The sequence below is a fragment of the Diadema antillarum genome, unplaced genomic scaffold (genome assembly GCF_040938485.1).
Source record: "Diadema antillarum isolate AM-2024a unplaced genomic scaffold, OU_Dant_1.0 seq00000839_RagTag, whole genome shotgun sequence".
Classification (NCBI taxonomy): Eukaryota; Metazoa; Echinodermata; class Echinoidea; order Diadematoida; family Diadematidae; genus Diadema; species Diadema antillarum.
Genome location: NW_027271715.1, coordinates 75,461 through 96,943, shown reverse-complemented (window position 1 = coordinate 96,943; position 21,483 = coordinate 75,461). Strand labels below are relative to the sequence as shown.

General features: G+C 37.6%; 1 protein-coding gene across 1 annotated transcript in view; it reads left to right on the top strand.

Moving 5' to 3' along the window:
• The window catches only part of LOC139740156 (proto-oncogene tyrosine-protein kinase ROS-like), a 50,109-nt gene that overhangs the window by 1,414 nt on the left and 27,212 nt on the right, over positions 1–21,483 (top strand). Inside the window, exons 3-12 of the mRNA XM_071650744.1 lie at positions 892–952; positions 2,310–2,470; positions 3,495–3,633; positions 3,967–4,266; positions 6,874–7,041; positions 14,281–14,474; positions 14,993–15,087; positions 16,174–16,736; positions 20,076–20,282; positions 20,962–21,069. Coding sequence (XP_071506845.1) covers positions 892–952; positions 2,310–2,470; positions 3,495–3,633; positions 3,967–4,266; positions 6,874–7,041; positions 14,281–14,474; positions 14,993–15,087; positions 16,174–16,736; positions 20,076–20,282; positions 20,962–21,069 — 1,996 coding nt within the window. The remainder of the gene's footprint in view (positions 1–891; positions 953–2,309; positions 2,471–3,494; positions 3,634–3,966; positions 4,267–6,873; positions 7,042–14,280; positions 14,475–14,992; positions 15,088–16,173; positions 16,737–20,075; positions 20,283–20,961; positions 21,070–21,483) is intronic.

The window sequence follows — 21,483 nt, the reverse complement described above, 5'->3', positions numbered from 1 at the left end:
TTGACACATGAACTTGAGATAAGTTTGAGATGACTTGGAGATTGTAGTATTGTCTCTGGACAGTCCTTTCATGTGGACCAGCCTCACATTGTCTTTCCACACCGTGACACTAAAGCAATAATCTGTTCTGTACTGTGGACTGTGGAAACCAAGTGTTTGTAAAGAATGCCATTGGCTGTCTGAGAATTACACTTTCATTAGTGAGAAAAAAGTATTGTACCATACCGCATTTATCAAAGTTTTTGTACTGTGTATTTATACTTTACACATGAAGTGAATTAAAGGAAACCAAGACCCAAATATAAATGTGGATTGAGTGAAAGCAGCAATATTAGTTCAATTCATCAGTGAAAGTTTGAGGAAACTGGACATTCCATTCAAAAGTTATGAATTGTTTAAGTTTTGGTACTATTATCACTGGACAAGGAGACTAAATACAGTTCAATATGTTGTAATGGACAACAATCTATAGAATACATGATGAAAATTCAACATATTTTCACTTTTCTAACATTATAAAAGAGCACTTTGCTTATTTCTTTCAAAAAGCACAGGGAATGATATTACCCTTAACATGTGTCAGTAGCATGCCAATGAAATGCGTACTTTCCATGAAAAAATTAAATGATTTTGGGATTTTCAATATGTTTTCTTTGTGTTGTTGTCTGCAATGATGTCAAGAACTGTAATAGTCTCCTCATCCAGCAGTGACAACACAGAAACTTTAACAATTCATAACTTTTGAATCAACTGTCCGATTTTCCTCAAACTTTAAATCTAATACATGTATTCTTCTAAATGCCTCTTTCACTCAATCCAAATCTATATTTGGGTTTTGGTTTTCTGTAATCATTTTGCTGATAAACATGTTTTTATGTGTGTGTATACAAGGTGCAATATTGTGAACTTGGCTGCCTGTTTGCTGAAGATGAGTATGCATCAATTATAGAAGGTGAGTTTCTCTGAATTTACTTATTAAAGTGGTGTTAAAATTTGTAGTGTTTCCTGGTCAAATTTGACATGCTGTTGAATTGATGGTTTGTGAGCAACACTTGCTCATCAATAGTTCTTTAAACAAATTTAAAAAGTCAGCTCTTCTGTACCTGAAATCCCAAAATAGCACATGGACTGTAGAGGTCTAGAAATTTACATTGAATTTTTGAAGCTGTCATAATCACATCTCAGTGAGATTACACTTTGACCGTGGAAGTACATTGTATGGTGTGGTACTGGTGTACATCAATTGGCATAGTGTAGTGCGGGTGTACAATAAGATATCAATTCCAGATTCATTTTTACAGTACCATTCAATTGCTGTATGAATGCATAATGTTACCTCATACTCTCAGATGATGGCGTGATACTACTGTGAGTAAAAAGTTTAAAATCCTTACTTCAAAGTATGTTGCTACCATTGACAAGAGCCATCCCACATGTTATCTTTCTCTTATGTTAAGGGAATACTAATAGAGGAACTGAATTTGAAACTTTACTTGAAATTAGATTGGAATGATTCTGTGTTTATGGAATATCACATTTCTTTTGATGCCTCTTACAAGGAAAGACTGCATAGTACATGTATGGGTATTTACATTAACATGCTCTGCTTGCCGAAGTGATAATGTTGCATTAATTGCATTCTAGAAACTAGAGAAGCACTCTGAGAGCGCAGACCTCCGCCAAGCATGCAGCTCTTTTCCATCACTGATCTTGTTCTTCCATAGAGATATCAGTGATTTCCACCCATAGGCCTACGTACTTATAGCATGCTGAAAGTGTTTATAGTGTGCTGAAAGTCGCCCAATTTCCCAATATAGAAGCCTTTAATTGTTACGTCATAAACCCTCAGCTGCACGGCGCGCCTCGCCCTAGCAGAAACTAGAGCACGCACGTTAGTGCGCGCATACAAACCTCAAATACGCGCAGCCTGAACTCCCAAGTTCATTGACCCTACCTGCCAAAATATCAAAAATCCTTCATAAATTCCCCCAAAATTCTCGGATCACTACCAAAAGTTAATCGTTTGGTACTTGTGTCATTCTCAACCTTTCCTGCAAGTTTCATCCCAATCCGTTGACTACTTTTTGAGTTATTTTGCACACAGACAAACTAACTAACGAACACACACACACAAAGCAACGGTAACGAAAACATAACCTCCTCCCTTGGCGGAGGTAATAACATAACTATGTGAAAAGTGACTCATTCATATCAAATGTTTTCAAGAGGTAGTAGTCACCATCTGTATACTGCCCAAATTGTCTAGAGTTATGAGTACAGACAAGGAATATTGACTTGACTCATTTCAGCTGAAGTAAAGGAACCCTCCACCCCTGAAATCAGTGACATAGAGGCAACCACTCTGACACTAACTTGGACGCCGGCAGTCAACTCAGCTGTTACCTACCTAATTGAGTGGCGCTATGCAGAGGGTGCTAATACAGCATGGAATTATTATGGATCATCAGAGGTTTGTTACATCTCAACGTGTTCCTGAAAAACTTTCAGAGTATAAGAATGATTTATCATCATCATAGTCAAAAACTGTTTGGGTTGTTCTTCATATGTATTTCTGTTAAACATCATGTAGGCAAGTTGCCATGAACAATAACTTAATTACCAGTAGTTATTAAGATTCTGTTCTTGTTTTCCAACAGCCATCCAAAATCAATGTGTAAAGAAGAGTTTTTGTAAGATATCTGTTTCACTCTAAGACTTATTTCTGGAATTCAGTGAAAGTCACACTGATGGTGGTTGTTATGAAACATGAGAGTGCTCTTTCCCTGGACTTTCCCCACAATGCAGTAGTGAGAATATTATGTTTTGATTTTGCTTCAAGAAGGCAATTTTCTTTCTTTGTCTTTTTTTGTGTGTTATTGTTTACTTTTATGTGAATTATGTGATCAGGTCTAAAAAAGAGCAGAACTACATTTTCTTGTCTCAGATTGTCCAACTTGTTTTTGCATTCACATAAGAGTGTCAGAGGCATTATTCTTTGATGTAGCCTGGTGTTTTGTACAGAAATCCACTCATTAAAGTTATTCATGAGAGTTTTTTTTTTTTTTTTTGGGGGGGGGGGGGCGTGGGGTCTAGCTCTTTTTGTGCACCATAACCTGGAAGTACAGTGTACGTAAGTGGCACTAAAAAGAAATAGATACAGATCTTGAAGTGTGATCGCGGGTTCCGCTGAAGACCTTTTTTTTTTTTTTTTGCTTGTCAGCCGAAGAAACCCGGAAGTGGAAGGGGAGAGATGAACTAAGGACCCTTTTTTTTTTTTTGCTTGTTTGCACAGTGTGAAATAAACTGCACACGAAGTACTAATATGTAGCTACACTGTACATTGGTATCTCTGTCTAGACCAGCCTGTATTCAAACCATAGTGTGTAGGGTATATAGGGCATGCAAGAGGAAATGTTATTTGTGGTATTCTTGGTTGAATAGTTATGCCTTCATGCTATAATGTCTATTCATCACTGTCACATTCTATCTTTCAGCCGATAAGTGAGTCAAGTCTGAATGTGGAGGATTTGATACCCTATGCCCTCTATCAGTTCAGAGTGGTTTGGGTCATCACTCCGAGACATACCCTCACCTCGAACCAGTCAAGAGATGTCAGAACTGAGGAGTCTGGAGGTGAGTTTAGAACTTAAAAGCATATGATAATTCAAGACACATACAGTGTATATTCTACCACCTGATTCAACTGAAAAGGTTTTCATATTGTATGAATACTCCTGTTGCATTTTTTCACATTGAGAATAAACATGTGATTGACATGTGCTAATTTATTGACATGAAAAAGCTCAAACGGTATTTTCGTCTGTTCATTGTTTTTGTATATTTCCTTTAATTTGATGGTGTATTCTGTTATTTTGCTCTGAAGTGCATGTTGCAGCAATCACAGATACAGAATTGCGATTTATGGTAACTATCTGTGTGTTCTCTTTTCCATTGTTCATGATGCAGCGCCCTCTACATCACCCACCATCACAAGTCTGACGAGCTCCAGTCCCTCAGCTATCTCTGTGTCATGGGAGCCTCCTCCCTTTCCTAATGGCCCTATCACAGGATACTCAATAACTGTACAAAACTTTATGGGTCAACCTTACGTGGTTCGGTCAGTTGTAGCATCCAAGCAGCAGGACACAGTGGTGGACTCTTCCCTTCAGGCGTCCACTCTGTATAGAGTTTTTGTGAGGGCAAGTAATATGGCTGGGGATGGGCCGGCTGATGGAAGAAATCTGACAACAGCTGAAACTTCTAATGGTGAGTGTAAATAGTTAAAAGGCAGTGTGGTAAACCTCAGCATTGGTTGATAATGTATGTTTGTTGACTGGAAGGCATAGGTTGAAGGTGTCCATGTCTAAACGAACATCTCAGTGTAGATTTCCAGCTCAGGTTGACTGGAAGTCCCGGAACCTCGTAAAGTCTTTATCTTTTCTTATTGTCTCTGGTTCCAGTATCAATAATGTACCTGAAATAACCATTGAGAACTGCTAACTGGTTATGCATACAGGTGTATATATTCACTCAGTTACATAACTCAGTCTTTTTAAATGTTTTTTTTTATAGCAAGTATTCCTCATTTATAGATTTAATATGTGGCTTGCAAAGTGTAGATCTGAGTGCTTGAATTGTTTTAAAGTTAAATTTCTTGTACAATCTCATTAATGTTGTTATGCTATTGGCCTGTAGTTAAAAAAACAGAGATTGTATACCATGATATGTTTATGATGTAACAGTGCTATGTGAAAACAATGTCTTCATTTCTATTACCATATGAAATCTTTAATGTAATCACACAAACACGAGTGCAATCTCTCAATACCCTCTCATACTAACAAGTGTTAAACACAGTCCAATATTTCTTAGGTAGTCAAAGCTGTGGAAAATACCCAAGTGTCTTCTTAGAATTTGTAATATTGGTGTGTGGCCTCATTTATTGGGATGTTCTTCGCATTCTCTTTTTTAAAAAAACAATATTTTAGTCTAACTAAATATATAATGGAGTCAAAATGGGCCTGAGCTTTCGATCCTAACAGAATCTTCATCAGAGGCAAAATGACAAACAGGCAGGGAAAGTAATCACATATAAGGACTACACACAACAAGAACAGTCAGGGGAGGGCTAGGGACACAGAACAGAAAAAAAAGGAGGGTTGGAGGTCATGGGCAAGGAGCCCAACAGGCAACGTCAAACAACATGAGGAACAGCAGAGAGATAAAGAAAGGAAAAGAGTGAAATAGCAATGGCAAGAGTGGGGGGGGGGGGGGAGGGGGGCTGAGCAAGCAGGGAGCCCTATCCTGGTATACCAAGAAGAGGCAAGTAAATGAAAGTAAGAGTCAACCAACAAATGCAAGTTATGAAACATATCAAAGTTTATGATTTATAGTAATAATGATAATAATAATAATAATAATAATAATAATAATAATAATAATAATGATAATATATGTATATATATATATATATATATATATATATATGTATATAATAATAATAATAATAATAATAATTATTATTATTATTATTATTATTATCAGTATTTTTATACCCCCGCCAAACGAAGTTTGAAGGGGTATATAGGAATCAGCGAACGGTCGGGCGGTCGGTCGGGCGGTCGGTCCGTTGCAAATCTTGCGTCGCGAACTACTTCCTCAGTTTTCAACCGATTCCCATAAAACTTGGCACAGATGTGTGCCTTGGGTTGTAGATGTGCAAGACGTATTTTTTGACAGTACCCAAAAGTACGTTGCCATGGTAACGGCATATTATGGGCAAAAATGGGTACAAATCTTGCGTCGCGAACTCCTCCCACAGTTTTTGATCAATTTTTATGAAATTAGGTACAGATGTTCATCTGAATATGTTAATGTGCAAGACACATATTTCCACAGTGGCAAAAAGTGCGTTGCCATGGTAACGGCATGTTATTGGTAAAATATAGGGCAAAATGCTTCATGGCAAAACTGCTTCATCAGTGTTCTTCCAATTCTCATGGAATTCATATTGAATGTTTGTCTTAGGATATAGGTCAGCATGACACATTTCTTGACAGTGACAAAAAGTATGTTGCCATGGTAACAGCTCACATATTATGAGCCAAAATGATGGAAAATTATGTGTTGCAAACTACTTCCTCAGTTTTTGCCCAATTTCCATGAAACTTGGTACAGATGTGTGCCTTTGGTTGTAGATGTGCAAGACGCATTTTTTGACAGTACCCGAAAGTACGTTGCCATGGTAACGGCATATTAATGGCAGAAGATCAAGGAAAGATCTTGCGGATTTAACTACTTCCTCAGTTTTTTGACCAAAGCTTATGAAATGTGGCACACACCTTGATCTTGGTGGGAAGATGTGGAAGACATATTTTTCGGACGTGTCGGAAGCTGCGTTGCCATGGTAACGGCATATAAATGGCAGAAGATCAAGGAAAGATCTTGCGGATTGAACTACTTCCTCTGTACTCGACTGAAGCTCATGAAATGTGGCACACACATTGGTCTTGGTGGGAAGATGTGCAAGACATATTTTTTGGACGTGTCGGAAGCTGCGTTGCCATGGTAACGGCATATTAATGGCGGAAGATCAAGGAAAGATCTTGTGGATTGAACCACTTCCTCAGTTTTTGACAAAAGCTTATGAAATGTGGCACACACAATAGTCTTGGTGGGAAGATGTGCAAGACATATTTTTCGGACGTGTCGGAAGCTGCGTTGCCATGGTAACGGCATTCAAATGGCAGAAGATCAAGGAAAGATCATTCCTTGGGTAAGACTGTCGTCACGGGGCGGGGGTATTAATCACCTTCAGTGATATTTCTAGTTAATGTTATTATCAGTAGTCTATAATATGCTTTCTCCCTCCAGTGACAGGCATTGTACCGTATCTTGTGGTTGGGGTTACAAGTGCAGACTTGGAGGTTTCTCTTGCTGTTGAAGCATCCACTGTGGCCTTTGCTGAGTATGACTCCCTCACTGGTTCTGATACACCAAAGAATCTGCACACAGTAGACAGAGAAAATGTAACCATTGCAGGTCAGTTTGCAAAATTCCATGACATTCATTTTGTGTGTTTGTTTGTGTGTGAGTGTGTTTGTGTGTGTATGTGTGTGTGAGTAATCATATCTGTACCAATTTGTTTTTCCTTTTTCCAACCTGATTTGTAATTATTCTGTATTATGTGACCGTGCACCTCAAAACGAACATAAAGTCGCACACACTGATTTTGCCAGAGGACTGAAAATAAGTGAAATGGATCAACCTAGCCGATCTTGACTTTTTCATATTTTCTGAAAGAGCAGGTCTTCTTTTACATTATGCTAAAATTTGGTATCATAAAATGGGCGGGAAAGTGTGTTTTTTAGCAGTTTATGTCGAACATTTTTGGTCGAATAGTGTGATTAGGTGTGTGTGAGAGTCCCTTTTTCATTTCTGAAAAACCTTGTCCACACTCTTCACTCTCAACTCTAATAACTTTTGAAGGGATAGTGCTACTGCTTTGAAAGTTGGCATTAATTATGGACAGAATGAGCTAATAAGGCATGCTTAATTTCAGTTTAATCTGATAATCCCTTCATTGTTGGTAGTCTGGTGGTTTACTTCCTGTCTTTTGTCCCGTTCATCACACAGCCATCACGGTTTGGTAAAGATTAAGCGCTTGAATAGACACTGTACTTCAGAGCCTGTTTTCTCAGTTCACACTTTTCCTGAGTTTGTGCCTTCTTTCCAATATTTAGATAGGTTAGGAGAGTCCACTTGACTTGAGTTATACATCATTTTAAAGCTTAAAGTCTGCTCTTTCAGAATATGGTCGTAACTAAAAATTCATGTCTGGCGACTTTTTGTTTGTTTTGTGGTGCAGGGTCACATACAACTGTATGATATGGTTTTTGAAGCTTCAAAGAAGAAGTTTTAAAGAAGACATAAAACTCATTTTTTGACCAAGAATTGAATGTCCATTCCTTTAATATTGACTTATCTTTCCAAAGAACTGTATTTTATATGCTTTATATGATATAGCTTTAAATTTCATTCATTCATATATGCTTGTATTAGCTGAATTAGGCCATTTCTGGGCTTATATTCCAGTCCAGAATAAATATTGTACTGTCCATTCATAAGCTCCCACCACAAAAAAAAAAAAAAAAAAAAAGGAGAAGAAAAAAGAAGAAGAAGAAGAAGCTGTATGTACAGTTGAACCTCTCTTATCCGGCCTCCCTTTATCCGGATCTCTCTGTTATACGGACGCAATCTCGCCGTGATTTTTTTAAAAAAATAATTACGGGAGGAAAGTGGGATTCCCAACTCCTTGAGAACTCCTACACGAACACACATGAATTACACATTACTTCCAACATGATTAACATACACCTCTATTTTGGGGTCTGTTACTGAGTGCAACAATGAAAAGGTTGCAGTATACACATTACTACATGTGGTACTACAATGGGCTACATCAGTACATGTATATGTATATGTACATGTATAAAGCATTGAGTCTCCCGTATCCGGCCAAATCCCTTATCCGGATGAGCCCCGGTCCTGACTTGTCCGGATACGAGAGGTTCAACTGTATATAAATTGTTCTTACATTTTGTTCATGCTTTATATAATACAGAGGTCAGTTTGGATATGTGGGACCGACTTAATGACAAAATGCTTTTTATGGTATAAAAAAAGTGATTGTCCTGTACCACAAGAATGAACACCAAGAATGAGTGATGCAATGCTTAAATTCTTATTTTGTCAATCATTTAGTTTTTGTCGAGCCCACAGGAGGTGAGGGGAGACTAAGGGATCGCCTGCGGCGTCTGTCCGTCCGTCGTCTGTCCGTAACGCTACAAAAACTTCAATAACTCTTTACTCTGGGCTTCAATTGCAATCAAACTTCGAGGGAAGAGGGGTCATACAAAGTTTCACATTTTACCAGGAAGGTCAACTCAAGGTCAAAGCTCACAGACAGGGGTCAATGAACTTTAGGGCCCAATGTTAAGTTTTTATGGGGCGTTTCTATTATGGGTCATAACTTTTGATCCATTATTCCATTTGTGACCAAACTTGGATGGTATATGCCCCTTGGGGAGTGGATAGTCACTACAAGGTCAAAGGTCACAAGCATGGGTCAATGAACTTTTAGAGCCCAATGTTAAGTTTTTATGGCGTGTTTCTGTTATGGGTCATAACTTTTGATCCATAGATCCGTTTGTGACCAAACGTGGATGGTAGATGTCCCTTGGGGAGTGGATGATCACCACAAGGTCAAAGGTCACAAGCAGGGGTCAACAAACTTTTAGAGCCCAATGTTAAGTTTTTATGGTGTGTTTCTATAATGGCTCATAACTTTTGATCCATAACTCAATTTGTGACTAAACTTGGATGGTAGATGTCCCTTGGGAGTGGATGGTCACCCCAAGGTCAAAGGTCACAAGCAGGGGTCAACGAACTTTTAGAGCCCAATGTTAAGTTTTTATGGCGCGTTTCTATTATGGGACATAACTTTTGTTCCATAACTCCATTTGTGACTAAACTTGGATTGTAGATGTCCCTTGGGGACTGGATGATCACCACAAGGTCAAAGGTCACAAGCAGGGATCAACAAACTTTTAGAGCCCAATGTTAAGTTTTTAATGCGCGTTTCTAGTATGGGTCATAACTTTTGATCCATAACTCCATTTGTGACTAAACTTGGATGGTAGATGTCCCTTGGGGAGTGGATGGTCACCACAAGGTCAATGGTCACAAGCAGGGGTCAACGAACTTTTAGAGCCCAATGTTAAGTTTTTATGGCGCGTTTTTATTATGGGTCATAACTTTTGATCCATAGGTCCGTTTGTGACCAAACTTGGATGGTTGATGTCCCTTGGGGAGTGGATGGTCACCACATGGTCAATGGTCACAAGCAGGGGTCAACAAACTTTTAGAGCCCAATGTTCAGTTTTTATGGCACGTTTTTATTATGGGTCATACAGTGTAACTTTTGATCCATAGGTCCGTTTGTGACCAAACTTGGATGGTAGATGTCCCTTGGGGAGTGGATGGTCACCACAAGGTCAATGGTCACAAGCATGGGTCAACGAACTTTTAGAGCCCAATGTTCAGTTTTTATGGCGCGTTTTTATTATGGGTCATACAGTGTAACTTTTGATCCATAGGTCCGTTTGTGACCAAACTTGGATGGTAGATGTCCCTTGGGGAGTGGATGGTCACCACAAGGTCAGAGGTCACAGGCAGGGGTCAACAAACTTGAAGGGCCCAATGTTAAGTTTTTATAGCACGTTTCTTTTTTGCCATATATTTTTACCCTTTTATATCTCTTTTTTTTTAGCTGTTATATCCCATTCGCGTACAATTTCTTGTACGCGAATGGGCGAGACACATTATGGCACTTGCCTTGTTTAAACTCACAAACAGCACAGGTTTTTTTTTGAATTGTGGACATATAATGATCCTTCAATAGTGACTAGATTTCTTGGAAGGATAAAATTATTCCAGAGACATCCTTTTGATCTCCTGTGCAACTTTCAGCATCTCAACAACAAAGTTTTTATGCCTTGCCACAAAGTGCCCCCAGGAGCATTACCGTATGTTTTTGGGTTGTCTTGTGTGTCTGTCCGTCTGCCTTTCGTCTATCTGTCTGTCCATCCTTCCATCTGTAATCCATTTTGCAGACAGCATAACTTAATTAGGCATCCAAATGAAACTTGGCATATATGTACATGTATGTATGAGTGAAAGAAGTATAAAATGCATTATTTATTAAAGGGACACAGTCCTCACGAAATTTAAAAAAATATGTTGTTGTTGGTACCTCCAATGAACTACTTTCACCAAAAACAAACTTTAAAATCACCAAATAAGCTCGTACATTTTGGTTGAAAAAGTGTGACTCTGCATGGTGAATATGCTAATGAGCAAGTCTTGGCGGAGAGTCATACGTCGTCGATGCACAACTCTTCCCAGCCGTGTTCTGCTCGTTATCCGTACGCTCCCTAGTTTACCCGGATGCATGAAGACGTCGGTGGCTACTCCGACTCGTATTTGATATTTATTGTTTCTACGTTGTGTGTGTGTGTGTGTGTATTTGTGTGTGTGTGTATGTATTGTGTATTATATTCACACGTGTGGACGGTACAACTAGATGATAGATCTACGGTAGATACGCGTACGCACCCCGTACGCGGTTTGCCCTTCGCACTTTTCCAGTCTCAAGCGCAGCTGCAGCCCTACCTGTCGCCGCTCATGCATGTTCTATAGTACGTACAGAGTGTACATATTTGTAGGTAGAAACGATTCTACACAGGCCTGCTAGTACACTACAGGGGCGACCGCATTCAGCGTCGTCTGGTCAGGCTATCTTACATCAGTAGTTTTGCTCGAATCGTGCAGAAAATTTCCCAGGAAAATCCTTTTTTCCGTCCCAGACCAACAAAAGTATCGTGAAAGGTGAGCTGTATGGCTGGGAAATATCGGTACAACGATGCCGAACATAAGAAACTTAGGGCCTACAAAATCTCGAAATCGTGTTGTGACCTACCTGTGCGTGGACAATTTGTGAAGCGATGTTTTTACGTGGACCGGCAGGCTGTGGCCCTCGGTTATAAACCGAGAAAACTCCTGAAACCAGATGCAATCCTGACCATTTGCTCACATGAGTTATAAAACAGAAACACCTCGAGCATCGACTTCGAAGAGAACCGAGGGAAAAAAGCGTAGAGAGGTAAGGAAAGTGGCTAGCTATGTTTAATTTACCGTGGGCCTGCAGCCGGGGTTGGACTGCAGTACAGTGCCACTGAGCTAGCTGCTGCCGGTAATGCCAGTGCCGACTGGACATGCACGGCAAAGTGGAGCGAAATCATATCCATACGACCCCCTGTGTTTACCCTTCCCGGCTCACGTCATATTTTTTTTTTTTTTTCGAGGAAAGGCGATTATCTGACTACTTACAGAAATATTGAGATACAAACAATATTTTCTTTGAAGAATTCGACTCTCTCATGCACAGGTTATCTTCGGTTTGAATGCCAAAATCGACTGGACGGAGTCGAGTGTAGGCCTACTGTGTATGTATACATTGGTATGGTAAGGATTTGCGCGCGTGAGTGGTTTCTACGCTAAGAAGTATGCAACACGGACGGAAGCTAGAAAACGACCGTGCCTATTTGATGTCAAGTTCATGGTATATTTGGTTTAAAAATATAAATAAATTTATGTTTACAATATTAATTTTTCGTAAAATTATATATATCTAAGCTTGAAATATTTTGTTTGAAATTATAAAACCACAAACTTTCACATTATATGATAAAATTGCAACTAATCATTTGAACACTTAAATTGGTTTTTAGAGGCACGGCTGTCAACTTGGTGAGTAGGGCATGCACTACGTAGCATCTTTTTGCCGGCTCTTTCACGATCGCTTGCAGGAATTATTTTTCAAAAATCGCGTACGGAGACAATTTTTGATGTCCAAGCGTATAAATTGGTGAAAGTTTATATTTTTTACTCTTCTTAATTATCAGTACAGTGAAAATCTCAGGACTGCTTCCCTTTAAGTTTTTCTAAACACCAGCGTAAGTAGAGTAACATGCGTGCGTTGTTTACTGTAACTTGCTGGGTATTTTACGCTTTTGGTGCCTAGCGTGATTGCGCTGATGTTGTAAACTATATCAACTGTAATCTTTTAATATATGCACCCGAAGGGGTTAAATATGCATTCTTTATTCTTCCAGAAATCTCTTCGTATTTTGTTAATCCGTTCTTGAAACTATACGCGACACGGTTGAATATTAGAGATCATGACCCTTTTTACGCAATCACTACCTCATAGACCATTTTGAGAGAACGACAATCTTCATTTGTGAAATGCAGCACTGCATTTCACAAATGAAGATTGTCGTTCTCTCAAGTTAACTGATGGTGAACAAAAACATATCTATTTTAAATACATTTGTTACTTTTTATGAAAACCGGCTCAAGAAGATTGTTAACATGTGTTACTCATTTTTTTTTTTTATTGCTGATATCATCTGGCGTGATTGCAACAAATTCATTAATTACATAGGCTGTAATTTTTTATGTACTATATACACTAATGTCTCCTAACCAGCAAAACAACTGGAAGTCAGAACTGAAAATGAAAAGATATTATGATGAGCTTATGCATTCCAAACACGTATTCTTCCATTTTTGGACACGATTGTCATTACATGACAAATTTTTGAATGCTTTTTTTTTTCATGTTGCAATGGGATTTGAGCTAATATCATGCATGAGTATCTCGAGGGAAAAAAAAATCCAATGATTATGTTCAATTAGTTAGATCTAGTAAGAACAGCAGTAGGAATTAGTGTCTTATCGTGTTATTTAGAATAAAACATGGAAAGAACGGTACGAGTTCACATTATTCATCTGTGATAATGAGGGATAGAGATAGATAATAGTGGGATGCGGGACTGAGCCTAGAATGGCTGATCCCTCTTCTCGCTTCAGATGGTGAGTTCATGTAGAGAAATGGCATGAGGATTGTATAGGCCTACATCTATAATGCACTTGTGTGTACATGCACATTACTGTGTTCAGTGCAGACTGCAGAACGGGAAAGAGACATGGATAGCATGAATTAATGTTTTGTTTGTCGGGTGTTTGAAAGTGGCAGGTCAAGAAATGAAACCTTGTTGTATCCAATCAGATTGCTTGTGTTTTTCTTTATCGTGATGCACTGAAAATGTCCTTGTTATAACTGGAATCTTGTTATAACTGAACTTGTTATAACCAATTTGTTCTACCATTGGTTTACAAGCAAAGGAAAATGGGACGGACATGATCGTCTCATTGAAAGCGGGTCCTCGTTTTAACTGAACTCGTTATAATGAGGTTTCACTGTACTTCCCCTCTGGATCAATTTAGCCCCCCAAATGAAATTTGATTCAAGGAATATATAAACACTAAACACATTTGGAGGTATGTCATCAAACTTTCAAACATTTTATATCAATTTCTAACCAATGTTGTCTCACACTGAAAGTGTAATATAGACCTATGGGAGAATAGTGTGATAAGGCTGAGACATATCGCTTGCCATAGTGACATTTCTAGTTCATATTTTGTTTGAAATCTCTAAGATCGATGATATTTCAATCTCAATTGCTTCTGTAAGTTATTGTTAATTAAAAAAAAGAGATGCATCTATAACTAGATTTCATGGCATTGCTAAATTCTAACAATGTTCACGTAAGTTGAAATAGTCTACCATATTTCCATGCTACGTACTTGCAGATGTTGCAGTACACTACTGGAAGAGCATGCTTTTCATCAGTGATAGTGGGGGCAGCATTCATCGTCAAATTGTGGATCCTTCCAACTTGACATTAGCACAATCTCAAGAGTTGTACACCAATGAGAGTCCAGCTCCAACCAAGCTTGATGTTGATTGGTTGAATGACCAACTGTACTTTGTTGAAGGTGATGAGGTGAGAATAATGAAAGTGGAATTTCCCCCAAATATATCCTTGAATTTTTTGAATGCTGAAAATTGATAGAACTCTTTAGTGAAGTTTGGCAAAATCAGACAGTCTCTATTCAAAGTTATGAACACGAGTTTTCATTGTATGTATGGGCTGTCAATGTTGGATAAAAAGACTTCCGCAATTCTTACTGTAGTACAATGTGTAGTGATAGTCTTTCTCTCTTTGATAAGAAAGTTATCGGCGGAGAGGATAGAAATAAATTGGAAGATATTTCCTCTGCATACAAGATTAACACAGATTTTGTGTAAAGAATGAAAAGTTAAGACCTATTAATCCCTTATTTGAAATTTAGCACCACAAAATAAAATTTGAGCTAGAATTGTTTAGTTTAACATTTGAAACTTTCATTCATGTAATGCAGACAGTGCATTGTTATACAATGTGGTTTGTTCAGGGTACAATTATTACTTTGTCTTGTTCTCGGGTTGCAACAAAATGTTTTGAATGTTTCTCTTTTTCAGATATACCGCTGTGATTTGAATGTGTCAAACTGTGTATTGGTAATCACTAACTTTCAGTCTGTGCCAACTGAAATGAAGGTGGATCCTTATTTAGGGTGAGCTGTTTATATTTCCATGGGTTTCATGTACAATGTACTGCACATTCTGCTAGCAAAACTATGAGGTGCTTTTCTCTTTTTTTTTCTGTTAGGATGCATGTTCTCGTAAAGCAAATATCAAGTCAATTGATTCCCTGCTTAACAAGAACCATTATTGTGGTAATTTTTGTTCGCCCCATGTTTATTAACTCTTGTATACGATTTTTTTTTAAATTCAACTTTTGTAGACATTTGAGGACATAAAGCAAACTGCTGCCACATTATCAAAGTGCACATTCTATGTGCACCCATGCACATCTTCACACAGAAGGTGAAATAAACAAGGCATATGTTAACTTTTACGCTCTACTCCAGTTCCGTGATGTGCAAAATATGCAAAAATGTTTCAGCACAAAGTGTCATGTAGAGTGTATCTGTGTCTACAACAGCAGGATGCTGAAGTATGTTTAATAGAATTTATGTCCACATCCATGCATACATGAAAATGGTTGCTGAAGATGTACCTGTTTCAAAACCTTTCAAAGTAAACTATGGAGCATGCTACTCCAGACAGTGTAAAGGTTATTATCACACTATAGTATGGCAAAGTTTTGTAAAATTATCAGCAATCCTATAATGCATACATGTATGTTGACCATTATATCAACAGTAGACATTTATCACTGTATTGACAGGTGGATAAAATCTAGTATCATAGTCACAGGTTTATTGTTTAGTTGACAAAGCTTTGTAGAGCCCATTGAAGAAACAAGAGAGTGTTGGATTTTCTTAAATGTAGTTTCTTAAAATGTCAGAAAGTAGTTATGTAGCTGCCCACGACGTCAACTCTTACACGTGTACCTCACTCAATCGCTGTACCATGAACACACAGTGATTGAGTGCAGACACCTTAAAAATCAAAGTATTCTGGTTAAATAAAATGATCAAAGTGCAAGTGTCAAACTCATTACATAATTATTGTGCCAAGTAGAATTCAGTGAATGAATTGTATAAATTTTTGGAAATAACCAAAGTGTTTGGAGGTATTAATATTATAGTTCTGTGACTGTTTACCATTTAATTGTCTTTTTTTTTTTGTGGTAGGTACTTGTTTTGGAGTTTGCCTGATGATGGAATCTATCGCATTGAACTGAGCAGTCTAGAAGGAGCTGTGAGTGCATCAGAAGCAGAGCTGGTAGTAGGTTTGTCTGGAATGTCTGTGTTTGCTATCAGCACACAAACCTTTCAGATACTGTATGCCAATGAGACAGGAGACTCCATGCATTCAGCTCTACTGGACGGGTCTGAGCAGAGGACCATCCATGAAGTAAAATCAACAGATGTACACACATTCCGGAATACAACCAGCATTGTATATTTCAGCAATACTTTCACCTGGACACACGTGGCACACGGGCCTCCCACGCGGTGCTTACGTTTTGGTTATGAATATGTTGAAGATGAACTGTTCCATGAATCTCCACCTGGAGCAATCTCTACCTCGACTGTGTTTTCGTGTGCATCTGGATACCATGGACTGGATATGTTCTATCCCACCTACCAACCTATTCCAGTGCCTTCATTCCCTCCCACTGGTTTACAGGCACTGTTCACCAACTCCACAGCAGACATATCTTGGACTAAACCCTCAACCGTGCCAGGAAAAGGTACAATGACACAAAATGCAGTAACGTAGTGCCTGAGTATGAACCTCCATGCTGAGATTTTTTTTTAGAATTAAAAGTTGTTTCAGTTAGATATACATACTTTGGTAAAGGTCACTAACGAGCAGTAGAGAACTGTTGCTATGTGATTGTAGGCCTATAGCACATTACAAGTGTGATGTAATAATGATGTTAATTAATTTTCAGCATATTAGCATCTGGAGAAAATACTGTTTGAAATCTAAAGCCAACTGCTGTAATTTTGCCACGCAGTGAGCATAGTACATGTAAGAATGCCCTAAATGTACAGTAAATGAAACTCTGAATTTGAGAAGCAAATGAAAAGTGCTCTTTTGCTGCTGGACTACATTATGAAGGAATGTTAAGCTTTGATTTTTTATGCCTCCGCCACGAAGTGGTGCTGGAGGCATTATGTTTTCAGGTTGTGCTTCCGTCCGTATGTCCGTACCCCGTCCGTACGTCTGTCCGCATTCGTTTATGCGATAACTTGAGTAATATTAACTGGAATTTTACCAAACTTGGTCCAAGTAAAAGTTATAATAGGGCAATTGCTTAATTAGATTTTGGGTGAAATCGGCTAAAGGCCAAAGGTCAAAGATCAAGGTCAAATCATGAAATTGTGTCCGTTTACGCCATAACCCAAGACTGGATCAAGCAACTTCTACCAAACTTGGTCGAAGGATGACGTATGATGGTGCAATTAGTTAAATAGGTTTTTAGTGAAATTGGCAGCAGGTCAAAGGTCAAAAGGTCAAGGTCAAATGCTAAAAATGTTGCTATTTCCCCCATATCTATGCAATGCCCAAAGGTATTTTCTTGAAACTTAGTGTAGACATGTACTTCTGCATAAAGACTCGCCAGAGAGAGTTTCATGTCATAAGGTCAAAGGTCAAAAGGTTAAAGGTCAGGTGAAAATGTTACAATTTTACTTTTCTCGCAAATGGTACAATGTATCTTCATGGAACTTGGTACATACGCATGTACTGACTGGCAGGATTATCTAGGGAATTTCGGGGTCATGGGTCAATAGTCGTGGGTCAAAGGTCAAGGCCAACTCCTCAAAATTTCACTATTTCCCTCATATACTAGTGCAATGCTTGCAGGATTATTTTTGAAACTTAATATATACATGTATTACCTAATAGAGATTCTCTTGTAAATTTCCTGCCAGAAGGTCAAGGGTCAAAGGTTAAGTGTCAAAGGCCAGGCTAAAATACAAAAAAAAATCTATTTTATATTGTAATTACACTTTTTCTTCATACCTTGAAAATTACTCAATTATTGTTATTATTATTATTAATGGTATCTTTATTCAACAAATCATTGATCGCAGCCAGAGGCTGAATTACAAATGATTTTACAAAAATGAGAAATATACTTACACAGTATTACATAAATATACAAAATCAAAATAACGCACAGGCTCATACAAAAAAAGAGCAATTCAGCAACAACAACAAAAAATCCTCAGGCACTGCATACATAAGAAAATAATGAAAGTTTGAATTGACGTGGACCTCTGACCGTGAAGTTTCCAAATCACTGCCAATCAATACATGAATATTCACTAAATTCCATAAATATACCTTGAACCATCTCATAAATATATAAAAAAATATATTTTCACTTAACCTTTCACCATAAACCTTTGACTTCATAATCCGAAATATTCTCTTTATAAGGTTATATGAATACCGACCAAACTTCTGAAAATACCAGTATTGCACAAACAAATGGGAGAAACACTAAAATATTAAACATTTGTTCTTGACCTTGACCCTTAAATTCCAAAACAATCATTACCAATCAGTACATACATATTTACTAAGTTCCACTAAGTTCCATGAATGTACCACATACATATTTACTAAAAGATATGAAGAGGCAAAAAAAAAAAAAATCATTTGACTTTTAACCTTTGACCTTTGACCTTTGACCTCTGGCCCGCAATATTCTCTCAAAAAATAACTTCCGGCATTACACAAACATGAGAAAAATGATAAAATCATAAACATTCAAATTATAGACCTTTGCCTTAAACACATACACCCGATTTTTTTTAACATAACTCCCTCTCATAATTTTATATATTACTTATTATTTATTTATTACAATTACCGGTACTTCACTATTGTGGAAGTGATTAAAAATTGGAACAATTGCAGTTGCCATGACAACACTGCCTTGATTGCAAACACAAATAATATTATGCATAATTACACCACAGATCATTATACATAACAGACTTGAAATCGATTACCAAAAATTTTGTTTACCATGGCAACACTTTTCGTGACAGACACAAAAAAAACATATCTTTCACATTCATATTTGATACCGCAGTATCCACCAAAATTAATTTCAATTGCTTCACAATTGCTTGAAAAAAAAAAAATCAAAAATAAATATACCAAAAAAAAATTGTTACCATGGCAGCGCTTTGTCGGGTATGGATGCAAGGAGTGTCTTGTACAACTATACCTTTAAAACATTAAACCTTTCCAAATGCATACTCTTATAAATACTCTTATAAAAGAGTCGGTCAAAAGTCAAGTAAAAATCCTCAATTCCCCATATACAATCATGTACCTACACTCTTAGACAATTATAACAAACCTAGTTCAAGGAAAGTGAACATAACAAGACATTTCTGACAAACCTCTCATTTCAATATTTTGCCAGTTATGTGAAACTGTCAACACACATTGTGAAAAAATTGTACTATACATCTATTGGGAGAACCATGCATTATGGCGGAGGCATACCAGTCGCCATAGCGACATCTCTATTTTTTTTTTCAGTTTATTTGTTTCATTCAATGATGGATCTAATGATATTGGATTTAAACTAGTAAATACTAATGCATACCTGCCAACTATTCAGTTTTAATGTGAATATTCAGATTTTTCACTGAAAGAAAACACATTAATTTCAGTGTGTTCTGATTTTTTGGAAATATCTGTTAATAATAAAGTATATGAAATTTATGAAAGTACAGATTTTTAAAATAATTTTTCTTTGTTTGTTCAGATTGATTAAGTCTCAGGGTTGGCAGATATGCTAATGCAATTTGATATACCATTTTGCATATTCCAGAGTTTCTTGTAATATAACACTAACAGCTTACTTAAAAGCTGGCTAAAGTTGCAGGCAATAACACAAAGCTTACAAAGCTATGCCAACTGTGTACATGTATTCTGTTCTTTATATTTGAGAATTATACATCCTGTAGTAAACTGATAATGACTTTAGATATTAACACAGTGATATACAGACTTTCCAAATGTTCATGGGCTACACCTTGCGTGCTGTTTGTTTTAGGTTCAGGTGCCTGGGAGGAGTGGCTTTATGAGATCACCATCACAACCCAAGAAGGAAATACAACAATCGTTAACGGTATCACTGAAGTCTATGCTACCGCTGTAAACCTGGAAGCTGATACGGAATACTCCATTCGTGTGAGAGCCTACTCCCAGGCTGGCTTTGGTCCTTTCTCTGAGATATTTACTGGAACTACTCTTATTACAGGTAGGAGAGAAAGAGATGAATATTAAATAATCGAGATTTGATGAGAAGGTAAAAGGTCAAATGTCATTAAACTTTGGGTCAACATATCATTTCTAGCCATGATTCAGCAAGGACAGCTAGTGGGAATGTAACTGGTATAAAGGCTAGACATTGTGGACATATGAAATATATCCTTCCTGCAATTCTTGCTTGGAGGTCTAGGCTTTGAGTTAAAGGTCATGATCAATTAACTTCATAGTATTTATGTAAATGATTTTGCAAAACGTGACAGCTGCTTGTGGTGATTGACACATCCATGTTGCCTGTGTGCAGCAGTCAGAGTATTCTTTCCCTCACAATCTAATGTGCGTCTTTGTCATGATAAGAGTGTGCACATTTCTACATCAACATGTAGAGCTAGCCATGAGAAAAAAAGGATTCTTTTCCATAACAGAACATGACAGGCAGTTTGCAGTCCCGCATTCTCCAGTGTCTTGCAGCAGTGGTTGTATTGCTTGAAATCTACTTTAGATTTCAAACTATCGGAATTCCTGTTTATTCTTAAACTCCTAAAGTCTTGCTTTAATAGTAAGCCAGGCATGAATAATTTGGACTGTCAAGTGTTCTTAAAATAGAAGTTGGTATTTCCTACGTATTTTGATAACTTATTATATATTCTTTGATTGTGTACAATGTAAAGTGGATGTGGATCCCTATCTGCTGCTGACCAATGACACAACCTTGTGGACCAGTGAGCTGGATGGGAGTATGGAAACAGCAATCCTTTCACTGCCGTCGCCTGTGAGAGGTAAACTCATTGCAATGCTTGGGTTGCCTTCCAGTCCCAGATATTAAGCCTGATATATGTATGATGATATATTCTTTATTTCCTCCTGCATGGTTATGAGTTCAGTCAGGTAGAAGGATTGTTCTCTCAATGATGACATTTTGTGTGCTGGAAAACTGTAGACATGACATGATGATTGTATATAGTAGTACATTCATGTCTCCTTGAATGTTAGCAAGTCCATAGTAATACATTCTTGTCTCATGTGAGGTTGGCCAGTCCATAGTAATATTTTCATGTCTCATGGAAAATTAGCACTAGAGTGCTTGGTGTAATATAGTAATCACTAGTTTAATAGATATTTGTCAACACACATGGGGTCTGCATCATGAGTAAAACTCAGTTTATATAGTGAAAACTTTCCTTATTCAATCC